Source organism: Haliaeetus leucocephalus, unplaced genomic scaffold (genome assembly GCF_000737465.1).
Source record: "Haliaeetus leucocephalus isolate CR32 unplaced genomic scaffold, Haliaeetus_leucocephalus-4.0 Scaffold932, whole genome shotgun sequence".
NCBI classification, from domain to species: Eukaryota; Metazoa; Chordata; class Aves; order Accipitriformes; family Accipitridae; genus Haliaeetus; species Haliaeetus leucocephalus.
Genome location: NW_010973368.1, coordinates 3,511,361 through 3,533,000, shown reverse-complemented (window position 1 = coordinate 3,533,000; position 21,640 = coordinate 3,511,361). Strand labels below are relative to the sequence as shown.

Genomic DNA, 21,640 nt, shown 5'->3' with positions numbered 1-21,640 from the left:
GCCCCCCCCAGCCGTAATGGTGTAGTCTGACCTGAAGTATCTCTTCTGCACACATAAGGAAACGTTCTCCATGTTCTCAGACTAGTCCCAGGCACTTGGTTTCTAGTGCCCTGTGCAGGGAAGGGTGAGAGAGAGGCCTCCTTGTTGTTATCTTTCTCGTGTAAGCTTTTGGGATTAGTGAGAACTGGCAGCTGTTGGTATCTTCCAAATACAACTGGTTTTATCTGGTGTGCTGGTCAGAAAAAGCAGATATGCAGCCAGTGAGGTACTATGCAGGAGTTTTTTCCTGAAGCGCTGGCCTCAGTAGAACCACGACTGAGGCTCTGACAATGAGGAAGAAAATTAGGCTGAAAGGAGAACTCAGTTTGTTAGGGAAACCGTGGCTAAGCTTTCCACCTGGGTGATCATACCAGACGAGACTGGCCTGGAAGTTGCCATCTGGCTGGCTTGCTGTGTTTGAGGAAGGCGGGAGGAGCTGACAGCCCTGGTGGTGGTTCAGTTGTGATGAAAAGTCTGTAGACTTAGGCAGTTGGCAAAAGCCTCCCATGTTATTTTTTTTTTCCTGTTGTCACTATTTTATTTGGCTTGTGTGTAAACGTGTATGACAAATCCCAGCCCTGATGAGAGAATGACTGTTTTGTATGGACACTGGCCATTGATGTGGCTTTTGTCCTTGACAGCTGATACTGGAGCCTGCTCAGTGCCTTTTGCGCTGACTCTTCAGTCTTCTGTGGGTGTATTTTAAAGTTAGGTTCCCATGGGCATTCCTGTTTGTTGGTTTGTGCATGCTCTACTTAATGTGCGAAAATACTGTGCCTTTTTACTCAGAAGAGAATTGTCGTCTTGTGCGTGGCATGAGACACACGTGCCATTGGTGGTGGACATTTGTGCATGTGGATCGAGAGGATGTTTTGCACAGAGATGAAGGATTCTCTCTTCTTGGTTGGATGAGGTAGTATCAACCTGCAGAAAGGTTTTAAGTCCATCTTCTTAGTTTTAGAACTTGTCAAGGGAGACAAGAAAGGAAGTTAAATTTATCAGTGCACCGAAAAAAACCAAGAGGCACAACAGATTTCCTAGGACCTCAGTAAATCAGTTCTGTATAGCATGCCCCCAACTGGCATCATAGCAGTAGCCACACAAATGTGCCATTACTGTGTTACAGTTCCTTTTGTATGTGCAGCTACACTTGTGCTTCCTTCTGGAGCTTTGTACTGTGTTCTTCTGGCTTCACAGCAGCAGTAATACAAACAAAATGTTTTCCCATTACTGACCTTCCTTTCCTTGCTGACTTGAGAGAAGCAATAGCACTAATGTGGTTTATTTTATGATTCCATACTGTCTATGCTGATTCTGCCAGTACTTCTCCTGGAGTCAAACCAAGGTGAAGCTTTCCAAATCCCCACTTTCCCTGCAGATGGCAGGAGACCGTTGCTTGCTCTGTCCTTGGATCACTAAGACCTGTCGGACAATTCAGCATTTTTTTTCCAGCCTAGCTATGATGGCACCTTATATTGCTGATTTTCAGAATTCATTTCCCAGATTGTTAGCTGGCAGTTCTTAGCAGAGATACTATTTTAATTTAGATCTACATTCTGGTAAGTGAGTGGCAACATATCTTGGATACCAAATACTCGCAACTTGGTTCTTTACCCCAATGTATCCTAGCTGCAAGAGCCTCCTTAAAGCTGATGGCAGTGTGTATGCTAGAGGGAAGTTGATTGTATGACAGCCACTTCATCTCTGGTGGCCACCTGACTTGGTGTCTTGTTTACCACTTCATGTAGAGATAATAAAATGAGAAGTTGCTGTGCTGATTGAGGGAGATAATTAATTCCCTGTGTCCAGTGAGCGCTGAAATTCTGCAACCCAGATCAAGATACTCAGGCTTCAATTGACTTAAAAATCTTGTAGTTGAAGTGATGGGTCTTTCTCTTTTTATGTTTTCGAGAGAGAGTCTGTGTCACTTGTGGTATGCTTTACAGAAGGGAAAGAGTTATGGACTGAGGCAGAAATGGCTTGGGTAGATGAACCCACAGGGCCAATTTTGTGTTGTTTTTTCAGTGACATGAAGAGAGTGGTTCTGTAAGATGCTGGAGGGAGATCTCATAGATTCCCAAATATTGATAAGTTTCTGTGAAATTCCTCAGCTGTGTGGGGAGGAACCACACACCTTCCACAGCCAGGCCAAGCTGGAGCAGAGTTTCAACCAGCCATTTGTAGCACAGCTTGGATAGGTACTGTGAAAGAACTCAAATACCAATGAAATTGCGAAGTCTGTGATTCTTAGTACACAGAGATATGAGTTTAGAAACCTTCATCTAGGAAGAGAATGAGAACTTATGCCTTGGGGACTGCAACACTGTTTGCTCAAGCAGAGGAAAGAAGAAAATAGCTGAGTGGGTGGGATTTTCCTTGAGATGTGGGGGAGGAAAAGAGAGTGAGAGTCTGGCTGCTTCTGCAGCACAATCAAAGAGCTCTGCACAGACTTACCTGTTGGTTTTCATATGCATTAGAAAGCTTAGTGGACGTATGCAAAGGCTGCCAGATCTGTATGATTATTGGGATGGAGGGAAATAAGAGGCATCTGAAGAGGAAGGTAGATGAGGCGGGAGTAAGAAGGAAGTGGCAGCTGAGGCAGTGATATGGCAGGCAGAAGGAGTGCATCACTTACATCCCCGGAAGAGCTGACTCTCTTTACAGAGAGTTGCTGTGGTGAGTGTGGGTTTGTTCATTTTATTCTCACTCGTTTATATAACCTGTGTTCTGAATGAGTAGATACCGACTGTGTAGGTTCTGTGGCTTTTCTTCTGGCATATGTCCTGTTTTTTGTGGGCTGCATCAATCCTTGCTGTTAGATTTTTTTTAAAAATTTTTTTTTTTTTTAATCTCAATCTTGACAGTAGACTGTAATTTAGTGGATAGTGCTGCTGAAACTGAAATGCCTTATGAGGATACTAGTTTCCTGAATACCTAAAACAAGAGCAACAAAAGAAATTATCTAGTTTGCTTTGAGATCCAAGAACTTTCAAAGATTTATTTATTTAATTATTTTTAGGCTTGTCTATAAATAGCCCTCTAGATTTGGGCAAAATCAGTCTGAGAATAGTACATGACATTTTGTGGGTTGTGAAGGCTTGAAGTGGTACCTGCTCCTTAGCACGCCTCATAAATAGCACGCAGGTTCTTAGCTGCGCCATCCTTTATAGCTCATCTCCTATGCATTTGACGTCTAGTGATATTCTTGCATCTTACACCTCTCATGTGTTTCTACTTGCTAGATTTGCCCACAACAGTGGAGACATCTAACCTTTCTCTCTCATTTTTTTTCTTTTCCAGGGAAGCTAGCAAACAGCAGGCTATAGGGAGCAATATTGCAGGACAACCGTTTTCCACAAAGAGGAGGAAATTGCTGTGCTCACCTTTCAGCAGTGATTCTGTGATGCAAGTTCCAGGAGTTTCTCCCTCTGTGATAATCTTCTCTATGGCCTCTTCTTGCTGACATTAGCCCCAGTGTTGGGCACAAAGAGGAAGGATGCTGAAGAATGGGTACCCCCCTTTTGGCTTTTAGAACATGGACACTTGTGTAAAGGTATGTGATTGCTCTTTGGTTGGAGGGTTGGAGTATCTGTGGAGGCCATCAAATGGTATTTGCTAGGTTGGAAAGTCATGGCTATTGTTGGGAGGAAATACCTCATTTAAGCTTTCTGCATGCTGCTGTCCGTTGCTGCTGCTGTTGAGATGACTGATAAATAACTCCCCTTTTGTGTTTGTTTAAAAAAAATAAATAGAAAAAGCGGCTTGAATGCACAATGTAGCTTCTCACTAACTGAGTGGTGACATGGCGAGCTATATTGTATGCATTAGTGTATGCCAAATTGTTTGTCTACTTGTCACGTTCCTTGCTGCTGCTCTTCCATCTGTCAGCTATGTCTTATCAACCAAACAGCATGTTGTTGTTCTGGGTGTGGTCTTTTTACTACATGTTTGTTTAGCAGTCCCCTCAGTGAGAACTTGATTCTAGATTGGTGTCTCTAAAAATTGCTGTAATCTTAATAGTGTACAAAACCAAGGTTTTAGCTTGTATGTTGATCAGTGAGAGTTTCAGTGGAGAGGCTCTGCTTTGCAGAAGTGAGCAGAAAAATACAGATGGACTGTTTTCCAGTTGCATTCGTACTTTCTGTAGTAGAGTTACAGGGCAAAAAATGGATTCAGCTCTGCCCTAGAAGGATTTTGTTTGTTCTGAACAAATGGGGATGGTCTTGTCTGCAACCCTTTTATTCCATAGCTTTTTCTTCTAAGGTTGCTGGTTGAGGGTCATCTTCTGTCCATTTTGGTGGTGGCTCTGTGATGTGCTTTCATGGCAGACTAGAAGTTAACTTTGTGACTTGCAGAAGCAAGCAGGTGTGAGAGTTTGGATGAGTGGCTTTTGGCTGGTGCTGTCAAACTTAGTGATCCTGCAAAAAGTAGCTCCTTCTTGCAGCAGCCAGAGCCTGCTCTCACTGGTTTCTGAGGATAATATGTTGTCCTTATAGATCCCTGAATCTGAATGGGAATCTGTGATTGAGGGAGAACTGTTCCTTGTAGCATGCTATGCTGTTTGCATAAATCACAGTCTTATGGAATAATGCTTTAGGGATGTCCTTGGAGAGGAAGATAGATGTTCGATAGGTATTTGTCTGAGGAATCATAGATTAAGTTTAGGCCAGTGTGTGTGAGGAAGAGTCATTGGACTGGACTTGGCCTATTTTGTGTTCTAGATGCAGCTGTGATCCTCGGCTGTGTGTCTCACCGAAGGGACCTGATGTTTTACATTATTGGTAAGTGAAGGAAAGGCTGCCACTGTCTTTGTTGACCTCTCCATAGGCTTTAGAAGGATTTCTTGAAAGCCTCTGCTTTCATGTTAGTTCAGAGTCTACCTAACAAACATGAAGTTACTGTCACCCCACACTGTGCCCTCCACCTGGCAGACTTGCCTCTCCACTATTCTTGTTCCTAAAGTCCTTCCATTGACCTCATTCCTAAGCCACTCCCTTACTTTTTCTTTCAGGAACTAGTGCAGGGTTGTTGCCTCCATGATGCTTCTTAATCCAGCCTTAATGTGATATGCAGGGGTTGTGTGGTTATACAACTGTTTTCCTTAAAGGAATCTCTGTAGTTCTAATTTGCAGCTCAAAGGGAATTCCATGCTTCTGTTGGGATGTCTGCTAGCCATACTGGAGACTCTGTACCACCTTTACATATTTTCTCTGTTTGCAGTCATTTGCAGAGTTTTAAGGGACTTGTTATTTTCTAACCTTACTTGTAGCATAACACAAACCATAAGTGTTCACACAATAGCTTCTGCCTTAAACACCTAATTTGCAGTTGAGTAGAATGTCATTAATAAAAGGCATTTTGGGCTCACACAGAGGAGATTTTGGTGCCTGACTCAGCCATGCTGCTGCAACCACCCTCTCTTCTCTCCTTACTGCAGGTGGGATCACAGTGTCTGTGGTAGTTTTCTTCTTCACCATTAAGTTCCTCTTTGAGCTTGCCGCACGTATAGTCAGCTTCCTTCAGCATGAGGACCGGGAACGCCGAGGGGAGCGAACTATTTATGACTACGTGCGAGGCAACTACCTGGATCCCCGGTCCTGCAAAATCTCCTGGGATTGGAAGGACCCCTATGAGGTGGGCCATAGCATGGCCTTCCGAGTGCATGTAAGGGAATATTTCTGTTTCCATGCAGCTTTGGGGGCAGGAACAGAGGTCTGAGTTAGGGATGGGCTCTTCAAATGTTTTTTATTGGGGCCAAGGTGGATGTAACTTAGGAGTAAGAAAACTATCTGTTTATGTCTTCTGCCACCCATAGTTGTGTTGCAGAACTCTGTAAGTGCATAGCTGAGGTTTGCGCTCCTTAAAATCTTATCTCCCTCTCTTTAGAATCCTCTGAAGAACCGGAGGAGACCAGGCTTGTCCTATCTACTGCTTCCTTTACTGGGAAGTGAGTGGGCTGAGCCTTGCCTTCAGCAGACTTGGTGCTATCTTTTGGTTGTGCAGCTGAAGTTGGGAGCATGGGAATGGGTGTTTTAACAACTCAAGAATTGTAAAGCTTCATGGCTGCTCCCCATTCCTCCAAAATTGAGTGTTATTCTGTCTGACCTGGAAAAGCCTGCCAAGGATTCTTTTTTCTCTCCAATACCAAAAGGCCAAGTCTAGGGGAATGAGACAAGTATACAAATAAGATAGGTGAGGGGCTGAACGCTGAGAGTTTGAAACTAAGTGGAGAAAGTTTGAACAGATTTGCTGGGCTCGTGCCCACCTTTCTGCCCCACCTTCCCTACCAAGAAGGGTATTGAAATAAGAAGAAAGGTTCAGCTAGGTTGCCATACCCATACCTCCTGCTAAGGCGAGGAAAACCCTTCTGCTTGAAGGTGAATAAGGTGTTCTAACTCCAGGGCAGGCAGTGAAAAAGAGCTGAGGGGAAAGGGACTTGTTCTGTTCCTGCTGTTTAAATTTATTCCCTTCACCTTACTGACTCTCACTTATGGCAGCTCCAGCAATGTGCCCTTCCACTTCATGCTTGTCTCCCATTTGCTTAGCCCTTTATTCATCAACAGTAGCTGTTGCATGCACTGTTTTCTCTCGCTGACAGTCAAGATACGTACTACTTCAGGCCCCACGACCTCCCTTATTTAGAAACGGAATAATAGTAACCTCTTGCTGATTGCAGGTTGATTGCAGATGGCAGGCAGGGTCTGGCCACAAGCTGCAGCTCTTGAAGAGCCATGCGCATAGGGTTTCAAGGTGTAATTCTTTCCTTGTAAGGAAGTACTGGTTGAGGTATGTTACCCTCTGAAATTGTCCAGCAGATCACTTCTGTGATTGAGCTGCCTGTGATTTTATCTAACACGTCGTTTTCATGCTGATGCTTCTTATCAGCACAGACTGGGTCAGCTCCATAGGTCAGCATCTTCTCCAAACTGTTTTCTGTAATAAATTGGTGAGAGCTTTTCCAGAGCTTAGCTGTACAAATGGACAAGATCTGCTTGTTTCTCTGAAAGGATGTAGCTTTGCTTTTTTCCTTTTGGTAGTGGGTTCTCTTGGTTTCTGCTCTGATATTGCACTAACAGTGCAGAGAAGAAATGCCTAGTGGCACCTTCTTTTCAGGGCACTCATTTGAACCCCAGCACAAAAGAGAATGAGGCTGTTCAATGCCCACTTGTGCCCTGTTTGCTTTGGAGAACACGGCCTGTGTGACAGAGCTGGCTCTTAATTTTTTTTCCTTTGCTGAGCTGGGGTTCTTGCCCTTGTTTCCTCAAGGCGACTTGCTTTCTCTTCCTCTGTGCACTGCATATTTTTGCTGACCTGGACTTCTCCATTTCCCATGCAGTTATTCTATAAAAATGGGCAACCCTTCCCTGCTCACCGGCCTGTGGGGCTGCGAGTTCACATCTGCCATGTGGAGCTAGCAATTGATATTCCTGTAACCCAGGAAGTTCTTCAGGAGCCTAATTCCAATGTGGTGAAAGTGGCCTTCACTGTGCGCAGGGCTGGGAGATACGAGATCACTGTAAAACTCGGTGGCTTGAATGTGGCTTACAGCCCGTACTACAAGGTGTTCCAGCCAGGTAAGATCTAACTGGCCCTCTAATGATTCAAAGTGGATTTGGAGGTATTGGAGGCAGTTAGGTAAATGTGTTTCCAGCTAAAATAGGTAGGTGACAGGGAAAGGGTTACCCTTTACCATTTTCCTCTTGCCATGTGTAGATCCCAGCAATAGACCCATGACTAAAACATACTTGTGACTACCAGTACGTGGCAAAATAGAAACTGCCTTACAGAATAAGTCATTAGTGCTGCTTAAACTCCCTAACCACTTATGTCATGTTCTCTGTTTTGTAGTAACTTCTTCGTGATCCATCCAGTAGTCAGAGAATGCCTTTTGTAAAAGTACTGAGTTATTTGCCTCTGAATTGGAAATGCTGTCATGATTTGACTCTTCCTCTTTTGAATACCCTACTCTATTCCTTTAAGCTCCTGGAGCAGTTGATACCTTTGATTATATGCTTCTTTAAAAACTTTTTTATCCATTTTAAATTGGTTTCCTTCTACTTTTGTTTTTTGACCCCAATCAGCATCTTTTATATTTCATGTACATGTTCATTGAAAGTACCTCTATTCCATTGCATTGTGAATAGATACAAAGCTTGCTAATGTACCTCGTCAGAAAGGGGAAGCTCAGGTTTAATTTGGATACCCTTCAGGCTAAAGTTTTTTTGGTAAGCTGAATTTGCAGGTTTCCTTGGATGTCAGCTGACTTGTATTTTGTATGTGCAGTGGGAGCAAGTTCTTGAGCTGAAGGTTAGAATAGTGGAAAAAACATTCTTTAGAAGGCTAGTAACTGCGTTTGCTATATCAGTATTAAGTTTCTGACCCAAGGCAAACCCTGTGCACCACATCATGTATTTCAGTGCTCAGATACTTTATTTTTTGAATGTAGGGGTATAGAATGTGTTTAGATTTGATCCATTTTCAAGGATATTGTGCCCCAGTTGCTTTTCCTTTGCTCTTGGTAGCTTCAGCTTGGAATTTGTTTGACTCTAAACTGTTATTGTCTTAAGGGATGGTGGTTCCCTCCAAAACCAAAATCGTCTGCCATTTCTCCACTCTGGTGCTGACTTGTGGACAGCAGCACACTCTGCAGATAGTTCCCAGAGATGAGTATGACAATCCCACCAGCAATTCTGTGTCCCTGATAGATGAGCACAATTACAGCCTCTCCATCCATGAGGTGAGTGCAACCTCATCACTTGCTGCTTGACTTCAGGTGAGCTAGAGAGCCCCCTTTATTAATTTGTTTTCTGTTTAGCTGGGTCCTCAAGAAGAAGAGAGCTCTGACGTTGTGTTTGAGAAGTCTGTGGTGTCCAACCGGCAGACTTGCGAAGTGTTCTTCCGACTCACCTTGCACTGTAGGGGGTGTTTCCATGCCTGCATCTCCTACCAGAACCAGCCCATAAGCAATGGTGATTTTGACATCATTGTTCTAAGTGGTGAGTCGAGACCTACTCAGTATTCATTCTCCAGGTGTCCTCTTACAAGATGCTTTGCACACTTGTGTGGCAGAGCTAAATGTGGCTTCCCTGCAGGCTAGCCATGCTTAATTGCTCAAGGAATGCCTATTCATTTAAAAATGCTAAGGTAAATGAATTTGCTCCTGACAAGGGACATCTCTGAAGGCTGATACTCTGTTTCACCAGCTGATAAAAGCACATGTGTTTTTCCCCTATCTCCGGAGGTTTACCTCTGAAATTAGGCAATTTTTATTGCTTGCTAGTACTTAGCATCTGGGCCATACTGGGAGTGAGCCAGTCATGTATTGTATATAGATGAATGACAGTGCATGTGACCTATGTGCTTTTTTACAATTTTATAATTCCTGGTTTCTTCATGAGTAAGCCAGTCTGCAATATGGCTGTCAAGTGGCTATGCCTTCAAGCTGGTGCTCTGAGAGGGAGGTTCTGTATGCCTTTTTCCCTTTTTTCTTCAACCGGTCACTGAAGCCAGGACAGACAAACTGCTGTCTTGAAATCTTTTTTTATCCCACTCCTGGGTTCTCTTCATCAGTTTCACTTGACCGGATTTTCCTTTGGATGTGTAGCCTTTTCTTTAAAATCATAGCAACTAATTTGCTGGTGGTCTGTGGATTCTTTACTTTTTTATTGTGGTCTCCGTTAAGATTTACACAACTCTCTTATCTGTTTCACTCAGAGAATGAAAAGAACATTGTAGAACGCAATGTGTCCACCTCGGGTGTCAGTATTTACTTTGAAGCCTACCTTTATGATGCTCCTAGTTATACCAACACTCAGTGGCAACTTCCACCAACGCACCTGAGCTCCTCCCAGCGCCGTCCTTCTACTGCAACTGAGGATGAAGATGAAGATTCTCCCTCTGACAGCCAAACACCTGAGAAAGTGAAGAAACCTAAAAAAGTGTACTGCTATGTGTCACCTAAGGTAGATATCACAAAGTTACCACTCTTGGGTGCACGTTTAAAGTACACTGCGACTGAAGAGCTTCCTTGTGCCCTGTATCTTAGCTCCAGATTTAGGTGCCTCAGATTTGGTTAAAAAAGGTTTGCCTAAGGCTAGGCAGTAAAACGTCTCAGTAGACTGAGAATAACGTTAAAATGCTCCTTGAAGTTTTAGGACTCCATGAGTCTTTCTAGGTCTGACCCAAAGCCTACTGGGAATTTTCTCACTGATTGTTCAATAGATAGTCTGTTTGCCTTGCCTTAGCTCTGTTCAAGTCAGACCTGCAATACCCTTTCTCAGTTTCTGATACCTGTAGATTGGAACATAGAGGAAGAGACTTCTCAGATTTTATGTCTTTGTCCTGTTTCATGAATGTTCCAGGGCAAAGAAAAGGAAAAAAAATGGGCAGAGGACAAAAGGTAAATGTATAAACAGAAGAAACAGGATTCAAGCAAGTCAAGAGAAACAGGATTCTTTATAGTAAGAATATGTTAACAGAAACTATTACCCCTTATTATTGTCTACAAGCATCAGGGAAACTAGAAAGAAAATTCTGCTAAATCTACTAATAAACTTAAATTCACTTTGCTAATCTAGCGATCTGAATGCATTCTGAAAAATGCAGTGATAGACATCAAAGTGAAAGACTAATTAAGGAATTGCTTTCCTGACAAAGAGAGAAAGAGGGCTGTAAAACAGTTACAGGATAGAGTGTTGCTAGAGAGTTCTAAATCTCTGCTGCGTGCAGCTCTAAGAACTACTTTGGGAGTGAGTGCTGGGTCCTTGTGAGCTCAGCATCCTTTCATCCTTGGGGTATCGTTCTGGACTTTTGTACTCTTTTTTCTATTGTGTTACCTGGTAAAGGAGATCAACAGAAGTGGGTACTGTTGCAGGTTCCCTTTAGGTGCCAGAGTTGTTAATGCAATTCTGATGTCTGTGTAATTGTATCCCTGGATAAGTCTATATATAATCTAGAGCATCTGTCCTGCACAGCAGATAACTTACTATGCTGTTATTTCTTTAAGGGGTTGCTGTTCATATTTGCTTTGTTTCTGGAGAAATGCTGCTTGTCATTTTTTCCAGTCATTGCAGCTAGAACAGGCTTGTGCAGGAAATGGTTGTGTTTTCTCTAAAGATGCTAAAATTTCATCTTAGCTTGTGCTCCAGAAGATGACAGTTCCACAGTTAGTGATTTGTTCTGGCAGAAATACACTGAGAAGAAATTTCTGCAAACCTCCTGGACTTAGCAATTGCAAGTGCTTTTCAAAAGTTGTTTGAAATGTTTGTGAAAATTAGGGAGTAGTAGCAATAGTGCTGTTAGTGTGACTTTTTCCAAACCCTTCTTGTTAATGCATTACAGACTTGTCCTGAATTCAGCCTATCAAGTGTACTTAACATTACCTTCCAATTAGACTGGTGATGTTCTGCTGAACACAATGGCTTATTGCTGTAAAACGTGTCATGCTGGGATCCCGCATGCATCGTAAATACATGCAGTAAAATCTTACTGACAAGTTGCTTACAGTTCTGTACAGCTTTAAGGGTTTTTATGTATTGTGCCAGAAGAAGATTTCACCAAATGTTGCAGAAACCTGTCCCTGGGGTTGAAGGGAGGCCTGGCCTTATGGATTTGTCCTGTGCCTCATGTGTTTCAGGGACAGCCCTTAACAGATGTGTGACCTTTAACATTTTCTTTTCCTTGTGGTTGCTCAGCAATTCTCAGTGAAAGAATTTTACCTGAAGATTATTCCATGGCGCCTTTTCACCTTTAGAGTATGTCCTGGCACAAAGGTGAGTCTTTTTCTGTGCAGCTGTCACTGCACCTCCTGTTGTTATCTTGTGGTCCTTGTGATGAATCACAGTTTGATTTTTCCTTTTGGAGAGAAGGGCTTCCACCCACAACAACATTTTGTTGCATAAGATTCAACTGTGGAATTCCCTCTCATTGCCTGAATTCTGCTAATATTTGTGAATAGGAGCCAGTTGTATCACTCCTTCCTGCCCTTTGTCCCAATGCTAGGCAAAAATCTTGATTCCTTTTGCATTTCCCATGTTTATTTTCCTCACAACCTTGCTAAAATGCTGTGGTGGTGTCTACTGAAGCCCCTAGGCTAGGGTGTGAAGTTTGAAGCAGCCTCCTAACTGGAGTCTGGATGCTTGAAATAGTGTTCCTGTTAACTACATCTACATAAGAGAGCAGAGAAAGTTTTAGAGCACAGGTGGTGTTGCTCTGTCTACTGAACATACTGTGCCTTCTGCATGATGGGTTTACCCGTTCTTGCATCTTTTTGCTGCTAGTTTTCATACCTTGGTCCTGACCCTGTGCACAAATTACTGACACTGGTGGTGGATGATGGGATCCAACCCCCTGTGGAGCTCAGCTGCAAGGAGAGGAACATCTTGGCAGCCACTTTCATTCGCTCTCTGCATAAAAACATAGGTAAAGGGGTGGTGAGGTGGGTACAGTAATCAGGAAGTTAGCACTTGAGTCTGCTGGTTTCCCCAGGGAATGAGGATTGCTAGCACTGAATGACCTCTAATGAGGACTCTGATTCCCAGAGTCTCATGTTCTGTTCCTGTTGGTGCTTCCAGTGAATGTATTTCATCATGCCAGCTGTTCCTTTTCAGTTTGGCTTTTCTGTCAGGCTCTTTGAAAGCACACCTGTGAGTATCTGAATGTCAGCAAGACTAACTGCAAACTGCCTTTAGAGTTCTGTCTCCAAACCTTGCTGTAAAAAACTCATCCTTGGGCTGTAAAGCTGACCTGTTGTCATGGTTTAACCACAGCCAGCAACTAAGCACCGTGCACCTGCTCACTCACTTCCCGCCCCGCAGTGGGATGGGGGAGAGAATCGGAAAGAAAAAGATAAAACTTGTGGGTTGAGATAAGAACAGTTTAATAGAACAGAAAGGAAAAAACTAATAATGGTAGTAATAACAGTAATAAAATGACAGTAATAATTAAAGGATTGGAATATAGAAAACAAGTGATGCACAATGCAATTGCTCACCACTTGCTGACCAATGCCATTAGTTCCTAAGCAGTGATCCGCCCAGGCCAACTCCCCACAGTTTATATACTGGGCATGATGTCACATGGTATGGAATACCCCGTTGGCCAGTTTGGGTCAGGTGCCCTGGCTGTGTCCCCTTCCAACTTCTTGTGCCCCTCCAGCCTTCTTGCTGGCTGGGCATGAGAAGCTGAAAAATCCTTGACTTGGTATAAACACCACTTAATACACTGATGTTTTTCGTTGTTGCTATCAACATTATTTTCATACTGAACCCAAAACATAACACTATACCAGCTACTAGAAAGAAAGTTAACTTTCCCAGCCAAAAACAGGACACCTGTGCAGTTAGTCTTAGGAATGCCTTCTAGATGTTCGAGATGTTGACAGCTGAGGCCTGACCCAAATTGTCACTATTCTCAGGGGGCTCAGAGACCTTCCAGGACAAAGTGAACTTCTTTCAGCGAGAGCTACGTCAGGTGCATATGAAAAGACCTCATTCGAAGGTCACGCTGAAGGTCAGCCGTCACTGTCTGCTGGAGTCGGTGAGTGTATAGGTCACTTCACTTAAGTCCAATGCTTCCTCCATTCTTTTTTTTTCTGCTCAGTGCCTAAAGAAATCTAAACTGGCATGTGCTGGGGCAACCACATTAAAATAATTAGTCCTTCTGTTTCAAGGCAGATGCCAGTAGACAGCTTGAGATGGAAAAAAAAGAAAAAAAAATAATCTCAAGGTAGCTCCTCTGTGTTCAGGTTTGGTATTGTGTGGGATGCTGTGTTCCTTCTCTACAGCCAGTAAGATCAGATCAGTTTCTTAAGTAATGAGGAAACTTCAGCTCTGATAAATTTTTAAGGAACTCGTCGCAGAGTAAATCAAGCCCTGAGAGATGTCTAGGGTAAATGCGTGCATAGCCTGGAAAAGCAGGAAATCTGCTAAGTCTTCACTGATACTGACTTGACCTGATGTGCTTCTAAAATCGAATTTAAAAAAGCATCATTCATATAATACAGTTTTTAACTGACATTCTAAATACTGTGTCCACAGCGCAGGCAGTTATCCTGACTTATTGTTTCCACATGTGTCTCACAACAGTAATGTTATAAAGATGGAAAAGAACATTTCTGGGGAAAGCAGGAGTGGCTGGGATTTCCCTTGACTTACATGCAGTAAATCTGTGTTTTAGAATATTTTCTGCACGTACAAGCTTGCAGTGTTTATGAGATTATGTTTCGGTTAATAGCTTGCTACAAAATGACTTCACTTCTAAACAGCATTTCCATGACTATTTTTCCTCCTATTTTGGAAATTCCTGCGCTGTCATGAGCACTGGTGTTACAGCCTGGTAAGACAAAATAAATTAAGGGCCATAACAATAATAAATGTAAGCTTTAGTGTCCAAGGTTGACAAGCACAATGAATGTGACCAAGGTGTTTAACCCAGAGGTATGACTAGCATGATGCTCTAACCTATTTGAAGATAAGCTAAGCCAAAGCTACCTGTATGACTGAGGACTGCTGTGCAGCTTTCTAAATTTTCTTTAATTGGAATCCAGAATCAGGACACAGCAAGTTCTAGACACTGGAAATATTTTGCTACTTTTTTGCATCGTGACTTGCTTTAAGTATGCACTCAGTGAACCCTTGAAGCTATTTTCTAATGCTCTCTGAAATGTTCCTTTTTTAATTCTAATTCGTGGGCTGAGAGTGCTTTACAGAAATTGCTCCTTCCCACAGGCATTTTAATACTTTAAACAATACTGTACTGCAGCCTTGAGAGGGATACATCTGTGCTGTGCTAAGACCTCACACTGGTTTTAAGACGAGCTGTATGTGGATAATGTGTCTTATAATAGAAAATGAGGAATGGGCTTCTGTGGCTTTGGACAAATAAGAATTAGACCTTAGGAGTTCCTAATTCTCACTTTTATACTTGAGAGTACTAGACTGTTTCTTGGTTTTTGTGTTGCTTAAATTGCCTATCCACATGTGCAGGATTGCATATTGGCTATGGGGTGCCAAGCAGTAATGGCTGCTGCTTTTTTTTTTTTTTTGCAGTCTTTTAAAGCAACACGAAATTTTTCTGTTTCTGACTGGAGCAAAAACTTTGAAGTGATTTTTCAGGATGAAGAAGGTGAGTTATCTTGTGAATATGTTTAAGGAGGAAGTGAAAGGAATGATGGTGGAGTAGTTTTAGTCTGAAATTCTGGTTTCTTGTAATATGGCTATCCTTTGTGGCTTTCCAGTACTATCACTTTCTCACAGATGTTAGCAACTTATCCTGCCAGTGCTATTCTATCCCTGCTTTACATAGGGACCTGAGGCCCAAATAAAAAATATCAGGACTAGGTTTTGGAGCAGAACCTAAAGTTCTAGAGTCCCTGTCTCCTGCTTTTTTGCTATAGAGCTGTTCACGGTGATGAGCTGTCATGTCAGGTAATAGTGAGCAGCATTCATGAAACTCTTGAATTGATGACCCATGGATGACCAGGCTTGTTTTATCTTGTAGCTCTGGACTGGGGAGGTCCACGCAGAGAGTGGTTTGAGCTCATCTGTAAGGCGTTATTTGATACCACCAATCAACTCTTTACCCGCTTTAGTGATAACAACCAGGCCTTGGTGAGTGCAGTTCCTATGCTGAATGCACAGAAATGTGTGCATTGACATGCTGATGGTTAAGTAATGTTGCTGCTATTAAGTGGTGTTCAACCTTACCCGTTCTTTAGCTTGCCTGCACAGTCACTTCCAGTGCCTTTCTCAAAGCTTTGCTTAATGATCTTAACCCATTGAAGTGTCAAAGAACTGGCTGGATGAACAGCAGAGGGTGGCCAGTCAGCAGGGAAGGCTGGATTTCTGAGCAAGAGGAGGTGGCATCAGAGTGTCTAGAGGTTTTGTTGGATCTGAATGTTTCAGAATCCTTTTCTGCTCTTGTACAGCTTCTGGCCTGTGCATGTGAAACATTTTGTATTCTTCCTAGGCAGGCTCAGGCATTTTACTTCTGTTGCTTGGCTTTGAGAATATTACACTAAAGCTTCTGGGGAAGCCTGAGAGATGCAGTGACTTGAACTAGTCCCATACTTGTTTTTTATTAGTCTTGTCTGGTACTTGGATATTTCATTTTGCTTCATCTTCACAGGTGCATCCAAATCCAGGGCGTCCCACATATTTACGACTCAAAGTATATGAATTTGCAGGCCGCCTAGTAGGAAAGTGTCTTTATGAATCATCTCTGGGAGGTGCTTACAAACAACTGGTTCGAGCTCGCTTCACCAGATCATTCCTGGCTCAGATCATAGGGCTTCGTATGCATTACAAGGTAAAGCTTCCCAGCCTTGTCTGAAGCCTGTATTGGTGTGGGGAGAGGTTGAGCATTGGTGTAGTAGAAGCAGATCCAGAGTCCTGGTTAACAATGTATGTTTTTCTTTCTTCCCTCCGTGTCCCTGCCTTCTTTTTCTTTCACACAGTATTTTGAAACAGATGACCCAGAATTCTATAAATCCAAAGTTTGTTTCATACTAAACAATGATGTGAGCGAGATGGATCTGGTCTTTGCTGAAGAGAAGTATAGCAAAACAGGACAGCTGGAGAAGGTGAGGGAGGCAGTTCCTGAAGGTGGGACAGTTTAACCCCTTCTGCCTGTAGCAGGGGTGGCTGAGAACTCTCCTTTGTGCCCCAGAAAATTGAGCTTACTCTGGGCAGTAGCTCCTTGCTTGGGTTTATTCTGGTTGGGAGTTCAGGTTTGGGGAATGCTGCTGGTCACACTCAAGATCAAGTGTTCTTCTGTTTTCAGGTGGTGGAACTGGTGACAGGAGGGGCTCAAATACCAGTGACCAATGAAAACAAAATCTTGTATCTAAATCTGCTTGCGCAATACAGGCTGGCCAATCAGGTTAGAGAGGAAGTGGATCACTTCCTGAAAGGTAACAGGCTGTCTGCTCCCCGCTCCTTTCTGCCTTTATGTCCCAGAGGATAGCTCTTGCTGCATTTCTCTCCTCTTCTCTTCCAGGTCTTAACGAGTTAGTTCCTGAGAACCTCCTGGCTATTTTTGATGAGAATGAGCTTGAGGTAATTGCTGCCTCCATAAGCATCTCTACCCTTACTTCCCCTCCTCTCCGACAATGGAAGTGCTTTCTGGATCTGGAATAAAGCCAAAATGTTTATTCTCTAAGCATTTTAAATGTTTGTAATCTGCACAGTAACTGTTGCCTTGTTTCCTGAGCTCCTGACTTTCTGACTGCAGTCTCTTGCCTTTCAGTTGCTTATGTGCGGTACTGGAGATATCAGTGTCTGTGACTTCAAGGCACATGCTGTAGTGGTAGGAGGGTCTTGGCACTTCCGTGAGAAGGTAAGTGAAAGGGTTTCTCCATCCTCCTTGCTGAAACCAGTTATCCCAACTACAGCAGAAGACAACTTAAAACTGCGAACAGATTTCTTGGTTGGAAATTAGCTTGCAGAAGGACAAACTGGAAGATTCGGGGGTCAGGAGTAGGACTGCACGCATTATGAAATAATGTTTCACCCTAGAGAAATCCTTCAGCCTGGCTGACTAGAGGTGATACTTAATTAGTTACCAGCAGGTAAAAATCAGCAGCAGTGGTCTTTTTAAGAAAATCCAACAACACTAATTAAGAACAGTTCAGCAGGGAGTTGGGAGGAATTGGTGGGAATTATTGCTACTGAAGATGTTCATGGTGATACACTTATCTCTAAGGGATGCTTGAAGATCATGATTGCAGCCAACATGGAGTGTTTGGAATTCAGTGCTGTTGTAAAAACTACTGATGTAGTAGCCTAAATTTGTACCCTGTAATTGTTCCCATCCCTCCCTGCCTTTCCCCGTGGGAGGGGTATGGGAACGGTAGCAGCTTCAGTTAGAAAAATAATGGAAGCTGCCAAAACACCCAAGATGAAAAGAGATTGGGAGTATGAGCTTCTAGCTGTAAACACTGGGATGGTTCCACCTTCCTGCAAAATTACCGGAGGATGTGAAAAAGTAAAAGATGAGCATAGTGGAAGAAGCAAATGAGCTTCTGCATTGTAAACCTACCTCATTGCCTATGCAGGTATTTCTAAAATTAAAATCTCTGTGGGGAGAGCATAAGCTTTCTCCTTTAAGGGAAAGGACTGGTGGGAGGTAGTAGCGTGGGACATCTCTTAACTGATAAGAAGAACCTATGTAATACTTGCCTCTATGTGTCACCCTGGTAAAACAAAATAATTCTGACTATTAGTAGAGCACTCGCTTGCAAGGGCAGTTGACTGATCTTCTTGCAACTTGCTTATATGCCTACTTGATTTGCTTGGCTGAACTGGCTTTACCTTTCCTGTTTCCTAACAGGTCATGAGGTGGTTTTGGACTGTGGTCTCTAGTTTCACGCAGGAAGAGCTGGCCAGGCTCTTGCAGTTCACAACTGGTTCCTCCCAGCTGCCCCCAGGAGGGTTTGCTGCACTCTGTCCATCTTTCCAGATCATTGCAGCTCCAACTCACAGTACTTTGCCGACAGCCCACACTTGGCAAGTATCCTGGGGTGGTAGGACTTTCTGCATTGTGCTTTTGGGAATGACACCAGCTAGTTGTGGTGAGCAAGCAGTGTATAACATGTAATGTGTGTGACGCTCGTGTCAACCCATCTAAAAGCAGCTGATGGGGATGGTCCCCTGTCAGATCTAGTCTGAATGAAATTTTTCTTTTGTTTTACAGTTTTAACCAGCTGTGCCTCCCTACTTATGACTCCTATGAAGAAGTGCACAAGATGCTGCAGCTAGCCATCAGCGAGGGTTGTGAGGGCTTTGGCATGCTGTGATTTCCCCTTTCCAGGAGACAACTTAGCCTCCTGGCTCTTCATGGCAAGACCCAGGTTCAGTCCTCTGCTTGTTCTCCTTCCCTTCACATGGGCAATGGACACAGAGCAAAGACTCCATGTAAAGGAACTTGTCATCCAGAAGATGTCACGTGGCCTTTCCGTATCCCAAATATGTCATCAAGAGTTCATCTTTTCCCTTTCCCTCATTCTCCCTTTTGGTTCAATGTGAAACAGCAAAAGGACTGTGGTGCATTCATCAAGGAGATACTACACTTGATTTCCCTGCACCCCCATCCTTCTGTGAGAAGATGAAGTTCATAAGCAAAAGTTAGTGATGTGCAGAAGATCTGATGAGCTGCCTTTATTGTAGCTCTCTGGGAGGAAGGGGGAAGACCAGCATGGAGCTCTGCTGGAAAGCTGGCTCATGGGAAGCCTTAGTAACTTTCCATGTCTTGGCTCAACTCCCACAGTAATGCTACCCTGATAGCTCATCTAACTATGACTCATGAAGAGTATAGGGTTGTCCATCCTTTCAGCACCTGACCCAGAAGTGTTTCTGATTCTCCTTCTCCATCTTGCTCTGGATGCTGCTGTCGCCTGTGCCACAGAGAAAAATAGGCAGTATCCACTGGAGGGAGTAACCCAAAGGGGAGAACAATCTCATTGGAGCACAAGTGCTGGCCCTGACAGTGATCCTGTACTACCTCCGCCAGGGTCCAGCAGCAGAAGCGTCCTTCTCCAGCAGTGGCTGGTAATGAGCCTCTGCAAATGAACTGGAAGAGGAGTTTCTCCTCCATTGAATGTTTCTGACAGTTGATGTTGCACAGGAAGCTGTCCCATGCCCTTGCCTTCTTTTCCCTTCCTCAGGAGAGAGAGTATGGGCATGAGTGTGATCCCTCAATGCTGAGCACCAATGCCTATCCCACATTCACGTTCAGGGTATGTATATTATGTACTAACAGTGACAGGTCAGTAAGCAGCTACAGTGTGCACTGGGCTTGCATTTGTTGTTGGGGTGATGGTACTGGGCAGAGCGTGGTACCTCCATGCTGGCATCCCACAGGGTCTTGGCTTCTACCTCTATCATGCAGCAGCCTGAGGCTTCTTTTTCTCTACTGCATTTCAGGCAGAGTTTCCAGAGGGGTGCTGGTGCCTGGAGAGCAGCTGGCTTTCTGTCCTCCCAATCTTCCTACCTTCTTTCTTCAGCTCTGCTTTCCTCCTTTTCCATTCAGTGCTGCTGGCTTTCCAGCACAAAATGTAAACAAGAACTTCACTCAAGTGATCACTCAACAGCCTGCACTCCCAGTTGTCTGGCTTGTGGGGAGAGGAGTGGGCAGGCCAGCATGAGAAGTAAGCTTATGATTGCGGTGTGTTGTTGCTGGCAGTCCATTCAGCCCTTCCCAGGGAAATAAAGGGAAGGGGAATCTGGGAATCTTCATGAGTTCTTCAGTGAAGCAAAATTCAAGATCTTTAAGTTCTCAACACTCCCTTAAACAGTTCAGGTCAGGAGTCAAAGGCATGCAGGAGTCAAAGTGTGAGAAACCTGCATTGCTACTACCTGCAGTGTAAGCTTTCACTGGATTATGGAATTACTGAGTTTCTTCCAGAATGGAGTCTCAGACTGGCAACCCTGAGCTAATTTTAGAACACTGTATTAGATAAAAAGTCACATCGTCCTCTTCAGTCCCTTTCTGCTGTCCTCAAGCTGATCAGGGCAGATTTCTGCACAGTATGGATATTTTAAGATAACTGTATTGCTTTTCCAGTATACCTTAGTTGAATTGACTGGGAATTTGGGGGAAACATTCTACATCTAGAAAATGTTTTTAAGGCAGCATCTTAACCATTCTTGGGCTGAGTGTGTTACTTCTGTACAGAAAAAAAAATAAGCCATTTTGGTGCCAAAAAGCAGCCAGCTGAACATTGAGACTACTCAGGGGGATTTCTTTGCCTTGTGAATTCATTCTCTCACTGGCACCACGGTGCTGGGAGGCTGCCAGCTTGAGAGTTACCACTGTTGCGCTCTGACAGATCACTTTAGTAGTGGCTGTTCTCCCTTTTTTAGTGCAGGCTCCATTCTGCAAGGTCCTGACCTCCTTTGGGTGGAGAGTATGGTACCATTTTATTTACACTGCAGATGGCTTCCATGGTCAGTAGAGTTATAGCTCCTGTGTTCTCCATGCCACCACTTCACTGCTGTTTCCAGGGACCGAGACGAGGTGGGTGACTGTTTGTTGGGAGGCGTAGCTTAATGCTGTTCCCATGTTGCAGCCTTGTCTTGCAGTCTCACCTGGTGAGGATGTTTCCAGCCTTGTAGCTATGGGCCAGCTCTGCCAGTGACATCTTCCTCAGGAATCTTCTCCCTTCTTCTCTTGAGCTGGACTTTTTTATTCTGAGGATGAAGTAGCTGGACATTGGGCAGTCTTCCTCTGCTGGAAAGAGCTCCTAAATTCTTTTTACTGCATTGCAGCCCACACCCCACACTTCCCAGCAGCTGTGCAGATACCAAGGACTTTCTTCTTAACACAAGTGCAAGTCAGAACTGTGATGGGTGCTCTTAGTCAACTAAACCCATCCCCATTGTTTCCACAGGCCCCTAGCTGGTCCCATGTTCCTGAGATACATCACAATGTTTCTAAACTTGTCTCTAGCTTTATACTCTCCCAGTACAGTCACTTTTTATGCTGCCCTTAACACTGGCAATGGGGATGTGCTTTGGTCACCTATACTGTATGTTACTTCTGGCAGAGGCTCGTTACTTTTCTTTTTACTGTTTATTTATTCCCACTTAATAGAGGCCCTTCTGTA

At 43.7% G+C, this 21,640-nt stretch overlaps 2 protein-coding genes across 4 annotated transcripts in view; both read left to right on the top strand.

Moving 5' to 3' along the window:
* Positions 1–2,696: 2,696 nt before the first annotated feature.
* On the top strand, positions 2,697–21,058 carry AREL1 (apoptosis resistant E3 ubiquitin protein ligase 1). Of its 3 annotated transcripts, none has more exons than XM_010583709.1 (20): positions 2,697–2,715; positions 3,340–3,592; positions 4,761–4,820; positions 5,477–5,673; positions 7,376–7,613; positions 8,607–8,776; positions 8,855–9,035; positions 9,754–10,001; positions 11,733–11,810; positions 12,318–12,459; positions 13,454–13,575; positions 15,087–15,162; positions 15,538–15,647; positions 16,165–16,344; positions 16,493–16,618; positions 16,819–16,948; positions 17,035–17,093; positions 17,284–17,373; positions 18,367–18,542; positions 18,730–21,058. In XM_010583709.1, the coding sequence occupies exons 3-20, from the start codon at positions 4,805–4,807 to the stop codon at positions 18,830–18,832; spliced, it is 2,442 nt and encodes an 813-aa protein (XP_010582011.1). In that variant the 5' UTR covers positions 2,697–2,715; positions 3,340–3,592; positions 4,761–4,804; the 3' UTR covers positions 18,833–21,058. The 3 variants fall into 3 exon arrangements, with proteins under 3 accessions (XP_010582011.1, XP_010582010.1, XP_010582013.1); XM_010583708.1 differs by having other exon boundaries at positions 2,698–2,715; positions 5,477–5,703; XM_010583711.1 differs by lacking the exons at positions 4,761–4,820; positions 5,477–5,673 and having other exon boundaries at positions 2,698–2,715.
* The window catches only part of LTBP2 (latent transforming growth factor beta binding protein 2), a 99,136-nt gene continuing 97,176 nt past the window's right edge, over positions 19,681–21,640 (top strand). Inside the window, exon 1 of the mRNA XM_010583712.1 lies at positions 19,681–19,771. The gene's annotated coding sequence lies outside the window, so the exon portion shown is untranslated. The remainder of the gene's footprint in view (positions 19,772–21,640) is intronic.